The sequence below is a fragment of the Aethalodelphis obliquidens genome, unplaced genomic scaffold (genome assembly GCF_003676395.1).
Source record: "Aethalodelphis obliquidens isolate GAN/ISIS:26980383/991018 unplaced genomic scaffold, ASM367639v1 scaffold5, whole genome shotgun sequence".
Classification (NCBI taxonomy): Eukaryota; Metazoa; Chordata; class Mammalia; order Artiodactyla; family Delphinidae; genus Aethalodelphis; species Aethalodelphis obliquidens.
Window position 1 is genome coordinate 14,303,569 of NW_020837949.1, and position 10,465 is coordinate 14,314,033.

Below are 10,465 nucleotides of genomic sequence, written 5' to 3' on the forward strand. Positions count from 1 at the left end.
GGAACAAAACATAATTCCCCTGTACCATCCCAGCACACCCATTATTAGAATTCTGGTAAATTAATCATATGTTTAAATAGATGTATCAAAATTTAACCAACCCTTTATGGTGGGTATTAGGAGTTTAAAAATAAAGTCAAATGTCAAAACAAAGCATGAAGTCAATAGATTTAATGAAATACTGGCTCCATATTATTTGGATTAGAAGACAAAGCAGGTTAACTAAGAAAAAGAAGACTATTTAATCTGTGTTCAAAGAGCCTCTAATACAATAAATTAAGAAGACCATGGAGTAGCAAATGTTGACCTTCTGGCCCTAACCTCACAAGCAAAGAAACTCTATTCAAAGAGATGAAGGCTATGGGAAACGTCTAAAACCTACAAGTTGTGGGCTTTCATTATAATTTTAATTTCAAATGATTATAGTTTTCACTTCTAGAGGTTATGCTTGGTTCAACTCTGCTTTGTCTACTTTGATCGGATATTTTTTGTCCCCCCTTCTACTTTTTTAAATATTAAAAAACTTAAGTTACTTTATGTTCTAAATGTAATAAATCCATCACTTGCCCTTCTTAGGGATCTAATTCTGTTGGCTGTTTCCACTGACTCACTCACAGTAACTTATTTCCTCACGTATTCTGTATTTTCAGATTGTAAACTCATGTTTGACACAGTATATATGTGATAAGCCTTTGAGGCCTGGGATGAAGGCACATTATTAAAGAGTGAATGTGATTTGCCAGTGCCCTGGGTTAATACTAATCTAACAACTTTATTTTCGTAGCTTGAGGTTTTCCCAGTTCATGCAGGTTGTGTAAATTAAACTCCTAATCCAGAGAAAAATTTCAGGGAGGATTTCTTCTCCTAATCCAGAACCCAGGCCAAGATACACAAATTTCTTAGTCTTTCTGCTGGTGAATGGATTTCTTTTCCAGTTCTTTCTTTTACTAAAAATGTTATCCTTTGAGAGTCCCAGGTTTACGGAGAGTTTCATTCCAATTCCCAACCTATTTAAGTCTAAGAAAATCTTATCTGCTGTGCTCTGAGAAGGTGATAGGAATCAGCAAAGGCACCTAAAGGCAACTAAAGTTTCAGTGACAGATTAACACTCTGGCAGCTTCTTCTTTGTTTTGAGCCTTAGGAATTTCTCTTACATATTTATATTTGCAACCTCAGCGATGCTTCTGAGAGATATTTGTCATATTTTATTCAACACTTCTAAGTAGTAATAAGCCTTACAATTTAACTAATGTATATAAATTTCCCACTGCCACAAAGTCATCTCTTCTCCCAAATACAATGGTTTTAGGATTTTTACAATGTTTGAAAACACCCATCTTAAGAGTATGGTACCTAAAATACACGTGAAATACCATATAACCTTTTCATCATAAGGATGTATTTCAACAGTCACCAATTATCACTAATTAAAGATTTGGTTCGTTACTTACCTTCACTTTGGGTTTAGGTGCAGGAATCACCTTTTTCTTTGCCCTAAGAGAAAAGATTAAAAAGGAGTCCATTTCAGGAGCAGTTAAGTCACTCACTAGGAAATGGTAACATATAATCTTGTAATTATATGGGTAAATAATTTCTTCTATTTGGGAAGTTCTCTGAAGGAACTATATATAAGTTATATAAGTGCTCAGTTTATATGTGAATATACAGCAACATGTTCCCCAATTTCAATTAACTAGAATAAAGGCCAAACCATTAGTAAAATGTGAAATGTGGATGATAGTTTTTTAAAAATTTAAATGTAAATACTCCAAAAAAGAAATGTTAAATAACTCAAAACAGGCTAACAAAGCTGCCTAAGGAGACTTATTTCAAAGAATTGGTAAGAATTTGTAATTATTTATAGAATAAGAGCTTCAAGGAACGTTAAACTCAAATTAAACCATGCTAAGAAGTTGTAAATGAGATACTGTTTAAAAAACAAAACAAAAAATCCTCAAGTTTTTAAAGAAAATTATTTTTAACATAATAATTTAGATAAAAAATTTCAAAATGACAGAAAAAAGGCAATAAAAATACCATGGATCCTTGGAACCTTTGGGAACCAGTGTGGAGAATGTTTGAAGATTAAAAAAGGGTTGAAAAGCTAAAATACCTCACATGTCAGAATATTTCGACTTCACTAAGTTAAAATGCCATCAATTAAATTAACAAGTATCTTGATTAAAATCTACAACTTCGTTAAGGCAACAGTAATATTCATGACTTTCAGGCCCATATTATCACACAGATTCCGACTTTCTGATACAAAATGAAACATAAAGCCATAATAATGAGGCTACTAAAAAAGAAAAAAAACTGAGGTAAAGGATCTATGTAAACACTTGCTTTAGAATTAAAGGAATGAATTATTTATACTTGAATTGTAACGTGATTTTAGAACTATAGGGAAATTAAAGGCCTGAAATATTATTGACACAAATACATATAAAGGCATAAAAAATACACATACCCCCCTCCCCGGGATATCTAAACCACCTGCAACAAAGTAAACCTATAATGTATGAAACCAAACTACTCCAAATTTATACCCAAAACAACAAAACTAGCAAGATCTGAAAACCACACCAACTCAATACATCTCTGATGGTATACTAACAAAGTGTCCTTCCTAAAAGCTGTAAAAAATTCCACCTACAGGGGGCTTCCCTGGTGGCGCAGTGGTTGAGAGTCCGCCTGCCGATGCAGGGGACACGGGTTCATGCCCCAGTCCGGGAAGATCCCACATGCCGCGGAGCAGCTAGGCCCGTGAGCCATGGCCGCTGAGCCTGCGCGTCCGGAGCCTGTGCTCCGCAACAGGAGAGGCCCACGTATCGCAAAAAAAAAAAAAATTCCACCTACTATAACTGTATACAAGGAGAGGGGGAATTTTGTAACATTACCCAGATGTTAACCAGATCTCTTAGTGGAATACTGAACTACAGTGCTCGGTAAATTCTCAGTGACTTGCTAATTTTATATTTTATTAACCCTTAATACTACACTTCTAGGCAATAGAGAAGTAGCCTTAAGTTGTAGGTAAAAATAAAATCCTTGTCAAATTAACCAGTATTCACCCAAAAATGTAACCACAGAAAAAACTTGCCTTTTCACTAGAGACCTTAAGTTGTAGGTAAAAATAAAATCCTTGTCAAATTAACCAGTATTCACCCAAAAATGTAACCACAGAAAAAACTTGCCTTTTCACTAGAGACCCTTGCCTTTTCACTAATTAATTCTAAATTAATTCTTTAGTAATTATCAATACATCACTAATGAAAGATTCAGTTTTGGACAGAGGGAAGGACATGAAGAGTATGTTAATTTTGTAGAATAAAACACTGCAAGGCAAGGCTAGGTAGGATATATACAGAACTGTCTTGGAAAGCATGAGGATAACAGATTACCTTTGTAGATGGTCATTAAGAGGGAAAGAAAAAAGTATACAAAACAACTGGAGGGCAGATCCTCCAGGAACAAAGGAAACCACCAGAGCCTTCCTGTTTACATGGCTTCTCACTACCAGATCTCAGGCCAATATGTTACATTATGGATTCAAGTTTTTAGAGGCTAGCCTGAGAAGTTCTTTAATAGATAAATGTGTCCTGAGGTCTACAGAGTCAACAGTTTAAACGATTTTTAAAAACAAAAAAGCAGTGGTAAGACAGAGATTGTATAAATGTATGTTTAAGTTCTATTTTACCTAGCATTTAATAAATGATATTTTTGTTTACTAAATATCATAATGTGAATAAATATAAATGAAGCAATCTGGAGTCTGCATTTACTCACGGAGCAGAAGTAAGATGATTATGTACACTCCGACTTTCCTTAAAAAGCATTCTGGAAAAATTAAAAGGACACAATTATTTTTCCACAGCAGATAATAACATGATAATCACTTTGTCATTTTAATCATTTAATATTCAATAGGCTACTATTTGCTTTTTTACCAAATAAAGACTTATAATGGTACAGTAAATTCAATAACCTATTTTATGGGAAGTGTTATATTACCTCTTTATTTAAATCTTTTAACAGATTTCTGTTGATTTAAGATGAATACTTCAGGATGACAGGTTGAGACAGCCAAGTCTATTAATTTTAACATTCTTTACTTAACTCTTTAAACTGGGCTACACTTAGTTTTAGAGATACCACTCTACATTGACTATTTTCAATAGCACTAAGGCTGTGCCTCTTTTTCTACACTCTAAATCTTGTACTCAGTTACTTATCTTCATGATACCCATATAAAGTTCCCCTTCCAAAGTTCAAAACTTTCTTCCCCCCTCCCCTTTTCTCTTATTAGGAAATTCACGTGCAAAAAAGAAAAAGTGGTCGGTTAAAAAAAAAAAAAAAATCACCTTTATGTGTATCTCTATGTCCATGTGACTAACTGTTTTGTCTTTTAAGTGAGTGAAGCTTTCAAAGCAGACATCATCTGAGATGACTGTAAAGAATGTTAAACACACTAGGTTCTTAGGAAAATGAATGTCATATGTGTGTGTATATGTCTTTAATAACAGCAATAAAAAAGTAAAATAAAATCTAGGATGTCATATTTCTTACCTTGCCTGCATCCAGCCCTTAGGCCACAATGGTTTCACCTCTGTCTCCATAAAGGATTTAAGATAATCCTCAGCAGACTGGCTTTTATTTGGCTCTAACTCATAGCATCCCAATTTGATCTCAACAAGGTTACATAACAAAGTTCTAAACAGATTAAAAATATATATTTATATATAAATCTGACTGCAAAATTGTAGAAAATTAAGCTTGAAACAGATTTTTTAAAAGCACACAAATCTGACAGCAATAATAAAGACTATTATCTGAAGAATTCAGAAGATGACACGAAGATAGATAATTTCTAACATGTATCATTCGGTGTACTATAGCCAAATTTCCAATATGAGATAATTTCCTTTGATACCTTTAATCCAGGCACCAAAGATTAAGAGGGATAGTCCTGCAACTAAACCCTCCACTCGGAGTACAGAAATACTGGTAAGAAAGATGACTGGTTATATAAATATATTTAGTACTTCACCTCTGAAACCAGTATGACTTACTCAATAATAAGATTAACTTATAAAAAGTACTATAGGTAAATAAAAGTGATAGAACTCTAAGGATATTAGAACCAAATTAATTTTCTCTTGAATAAATTTTTCCTACACACTAACTTTTGGTTGCTTCTATCTAGTTTTCCATTTACTATCGATTCTTTTTATGAGAAACCTTACTTCTGCATCAGCTATTTGGTTAAAAGTGAAGGTTTTGGTTAAATCTTACCTAATGGTGTCATCCCAGTGGAATTTCTTCCTTGGTCCTATGACACGTTTCCCTGGTTTCTCATCATCATCTTCCTCAGATCCATTTTTTTCTCGTTCTTCATCTGTTTGAAACCTAAAAATGAAAACTATTTTATGAAGCGAAGTTTCAACCCAACACTGCCTATAATATGCTCCTTAGATACTTGTTGAATTGCTTAATTGAATGTTAACTCAAAAGACAGGGTAAATGAGGAGTCTACCTTTCCACATAATACTTTGAAGTTGAAGTGCATCATAAAGCGCTCTGGTAAATAAGGTCTTCAAACTCTAATATAAAGGCATGAACACTTATCTTTTGTATCCAACTTCAACCAGTCAAGTAGGTCAACATGTGAAATGTCTGACCAGTGTCTGCTCTAGCTTTGATCACATCCATACACTAAATCAAAAGACCTTTTGCCTTTCACACCAAAGCAGTTGAGTGGGAAGTGACTTGCCATTTAGAAAATATATTCAATTATACCACTTCAGTGGTTTATGTGGATTTCTACTTGGTGATGAAGTCCACTTAAGACCAATCTCTAACAGCTACAAGTATTTCTCAAATGCAAAAGCCAGTCCAAATAGAAGAGGTACATACTTGGCACACTTAGCTTGATTGCGAGCCTGGCAGTCCTCCTGGTATTTAAATAGCTGTTCAGGCATGACATTGCTAACAGCCAGTTTCAGTTTTTGCAGAGGTTCTCTTAAACGATCATCCTGAGGAAAAAAAAACACTGAAAGTTTTTTCAAACATATTTACAAAACTTATTTTGCAAGCAGATCCTCAGAAGATGAAATTTGGGTTTTAGATATTGATCACACATTTGAAATGTTAGCATATTCAAATATGGACATTACTTCTAAAATGCTGACTTTTCATAATGCACACTGTATATAATAAAATTAGGATAACCCTACTTCCCAGAAAGCCAAGCAGAGTCCCAGTTTTTGCCTGTTGCCTCAGCATAATTATTAATAGTGCTCAATTACACTCTTAAAAATACTCCAGTAAATTATATGGACACTTTAACTGTAATACAATGATTAAATAGAGAACAAAATCTACACTGTGCAGACTACTACCAGTTAATCCCCATTATGATGGGGAACTAGTACCACAAGAAGAGATCCTGCTTTGGAGGACCGGAATGCACAATTTGGTTTGGTGACTACCAACAGAATGTTGGCATCCTGTTTTCTTGTTTATTGTTAGTAACTGTGACTTAAGTTGTAAGCAAAAATGCAAGGTCAAGGCCAAAGTGAAAGAGGACAATGGGAGACTCTTATTCATGTCGGTTCAGGGCAAAAAGAAAAGTAGGTTTGTATCTGACAGCTTTAATCAATCAATTTATTTATTTCATCTTGCAAGTAACAAAATATATATGTAGCTATTTAGAACATACTCTTATTACTGTCATAGGTGCAGAAATATTAGACTTTGCTTTTCTTACTGACACAACTGTGTTTAAAATGTGATTTTTGGTAAGGAGAAGATTTTTAGGAATGCAATTATCATGTTATGGCAGGTGTGTTTTACAAATTAAAACATTTTATTAATAACATTAATTTTATTAATAAAAACAAAATACAAATATTACTAACAAGCATTTTACTTATTTCATGCATACCAATTAATAAATATTATTGCACATATGACAGTGTCTGCTATAAAATCCCATTTAAAAAAACGGAAGATCCAGTATCATGGTTTCTGGGTGATCTCATCTTAAGAATTACATAGCTGAGACTATCTGCCTGGGAACAATCCAAATATACATCAACAGTAAAATGAATAACTGAGATATACTCATACAATGGAATACTGTACACACAGCAGTAAAAATGGAGTTCCCCTGCATGTAAAGACAGATAAATCTGAGATGCATAATGGTGAGTGTAAAAAAGCAAGCTGCGTAAGAAAACAGACACCATTGCTCCATTTATACGAAGCTCAAAAACATGTCAAACCAAACAATATAATGTTTAGGGATACAAAGGTACATGATTATACCATATAAAGAAAAGCAAGGGTTAGATAAATGTCTTTCTTCCATAGTCAACATTCCATAGTCAATGTCCAGGCATAGGCACAAAATCTGAGACCTCAAATAAATTTCATTTGTTCATTAACCTGCTTTGAATTGAGAAAGAACTACAGTTTCTCAATTCAAAAGAACTATTTTATTAGTAGAAGTATAGCACCTTTAACAAAGAATTCTATGCCTGTCAGATCACACCCACTGCGGGGACCCAGAGCACCACACTCAGTCCCCTATCTGTACCATGCTGTGCTTTGCGACTCTAACCCCCCGACCAGAAAAGTTCAGACTGACTCAAAATAATACCACCAGAGTTTTCACCCCAAGAATATGGATTGGGATGAGAAATCTACAGTCAATCTCTGTGTGTAGCTTTTCTGTAATATAAAACCTTGGAAATAAAGAAAACTTATCTGCAGATGCACATAAAAGGATAAAAGTGAGATAGGGCAAGAGAGGTAAAGAGAAACAGAGTTAATTCAGATTATCAGTTCCCATTCCTTCCTGGTTGCATTCTTGCCCTTAATTCCAGGAAATACCTTTATTCATAGAAAAAAAGTGTTCTTTTTTTTATCTTAAACTGCATCCAAGTTATTTTTTCTATAACTTGCAAGTTGTAAATATTTTTAAAATACATAGTCAAACAAATCATTAAAGGAAGAGTAATCAGGACAGTGAAGGTACTGAAGCCCATTTTATATGAAGTAAAGAAAGGGACATAATTTGTGAATAAACGCAAAAGGAGAATTAGGACCAATGGGATGGAAAGCACTTGGATTTGACTCAACATATGCAAGAACTTCCTGATATTGTAATGAAATAAGTTTCTGATCACTGGAAGCATGCAAACTCGCACAATTACTTAGAGGCACTGTAGTCGAGAAGAATCTAGCAGAACTTAACTTAATCTTTAAGTTTAAGTGCAACCCTGTGATTCTTTCCATTGGTCTTTATGTCAGTGTGAGCATATCTGTATAGGTCCATTTCAGGAATAAGAAAATTGAATTATACGTATGTCAGATTATTTGTTGAGGGCAAAGTTGTGTCAGTTGTGGAACTGAGGTTAATTTACCTAGTCCAAGAAGCATTAGAAAACATTATGTCTCATCTAAACCTCTCAATTGATGAAAAGCAATTTTTTCCCAGGGGATCCAACATGCTATGGTTACTAAAGAACATCCTATGGTTACTAAATATGTACAATACAATTATAAAGCAATTAGTATGCAAAAGCAGCAAACAGAAATCAGTCTCCTTTCAGGTTATAAAACCCCAGAAGCAGGTATTATTGTTCCTCCTCTTACCTGGACATTGAGATGTAACTTCTTTAGACGTTTTACCAGTGTTTCTTTATTGCATGGCACAAAAGCTTCAAGGTGGGAGTAGACACTGCTACGAATGACAGGGCCTAGTTCCTGCAGCTGTAACTCAATGCTGACCAAAAACAACAACAAATAAGTAGTACAGAATTTCTTTTAGGTAGTAACAAACAAGCAAGGAGGCAGAGGCAGTGATTTTTTTCTCCTTTTACCTTTCCATGATTTCCTAGACAGTATTTTTCAAGGAAAAAAACAAACAAAACCATAAATCGTAATGCTATAAAAAATTTCAATGAATCTAGTTTAAGAGTAGAATTTATAACCCCAACAAGATGGCAAATAATTTTTTTGCTTCTTTTTTTTTTAATTGAGGTATACTTGATTTACAATACTGTGTTAGTTTCACATATACAGGAAAGTGTTTCAGTTTTATATATATATATATATATATATATATATATAATTACTTTTTCAGATTCTTTTCCATTATAGGTTATTATGAGATATTTAACATAGACCCCTGTGCTATATGGTAGGTCCTTGTTGTTTATCTATTTTATATATAGTAGTGTGTATCCTAAACTCCTGGGAATTCCCTGGTGGTCCAGTGGTTAGGACTCCACGCTTCCACTGCAGGGGGCATGGGTTCGATCCTTGGTCTGGGAACTAAGATCCTGCAAGCTACACGATGCAGCCAAAAAAACCCACAAAAAACCTAAACTCCTAATTTTTTCCCCACCCCGCCCAAATAAGTTTTTGATGACAGGGGCAAAGTCTACATTTTTGGGTAAAGCACAGGAACTCCATTATTAACCAAAAACTCACTTCCTCAAAGAGACATCATACTTCCCCTCACCACCCTGCAACTGCTATACTAGAGTCACAGTTTCAGTGAATTCTTAGAGTATTTTTTCCTTAAAGGTGTTTGAAAAAATTACAGATTCAGAAGAGGTAAAGCCCTCCTGGCTACACGCACAGACTGTTTTATCCTTCTTTGTTTTCCTTATTGTGCCTCCACTGAACTAGATATTTAATAGTTTGTTCAATTTATTCCAGTTCTCCAGTTCCTGCTAAAAGGGTATTTAACCAGTTACTTCAAAAAAAAAAAAGGGAAGAGTTTGTAATAGCCACCATATTCTAAGCAGGACAAGCCTACTGATAAACAATTGAGGTTTCTTCCAGATGGAAGACAGTATATCTGGCAGTTGCTACTGTAGAAAGATGAGAACAGATGTTAATTTGAAGGTCAAGACCAAACTGGGGCCCTTGGCAACAAACTATGTCCAAATCATCATGTTTTACTATAGAAGAAGGTGCAAACAGACGTAAATATTTTCACAAATATAAGGTGCATGCAAAGATTCAATTAACAGCTTTTGCGGAAGGAAAGAAACCCTGCCAGATCAAATGTACCCAACACTTATAACATACACTGCAATTTCAGAAACAATGAAATGTGGAAAACTATACTCCTTAGAACTGACAGTTGAAAATTCTTGGTATTAGAGAAGCCAAATACAACAAAAGGATAAATAAAAAGAACTTTAAGGCCTATTAGAGCCAGAGGGTCAAATCAGAGGTTCATATGGAAGACAATCATTCCGGTCATGAGTCCTGTGTACAAACACTTGGTTAAATATTGTGGTTAGTTCTTTATTAAAAGTCAAGACTCTGGGTAGGAGGCATTCTAGGCTTGCCCCATTATAAAAGCTTAGTTAAAGCTGAAAATAGGGCTTCCCTGGTGGTGCAGTGGTTGAGAGCCTGCCTGCTGATGCAGGGGACACGGGTT

General features: G+C 34.6%; 1 protein-coding gene across 6 annotated transcripts in view; it reads right to left on the reverse strand.

Moving 5' to 3' along the window:
* The window catches only part of UBN2 (ubinuclein 2), an 89,478-nt gene that overhangs the window by 37,601 nt on the left and 41,412 nt on the right, over positions 1 to 10,465 (reverse strand). For 5 of the 6 annotated variants that reach the window (XR_003431860.1, XM_027101772.1, XM_027101769.1 and 2 more), the window contains exons 8-13: positions 8,662 to 8,791; positions 5,917 to 6,035; positions 5,296 to 5,409; positions 4,570 to 4,713; positions 3,790 to 3,840; positions 1,452 to 1,494 (exon numbers count right to left, since the gene is read on the reverse strand). Coding sequence is in view for 5 of the 6 variants with exons in the window: in XM_027101772.1 (XP_026957573.1) it covers positions 1,452 to 1,494; positions 3,790 to 3,840; positions 4,570 to 4,713; positions 5,296 to 5,409; positions 5,917 to 6,035; positions 8,662 to 8,791 (601 nt within the window). In the remaining variant the exon portion in view is untranslated. The remainder of the gene's footprint in view (positions 1 to 1,451; positions 1,495 to 3,789; positions 3,841 to 4,569; positions 4,714 to 5,295; positions 5,410 to 5,916; positions 6,036 to 8,661; positions 8,792 to 10,465) is intronic. The other variant, XM_027101771.1, reaches the window with a different exon arrangement.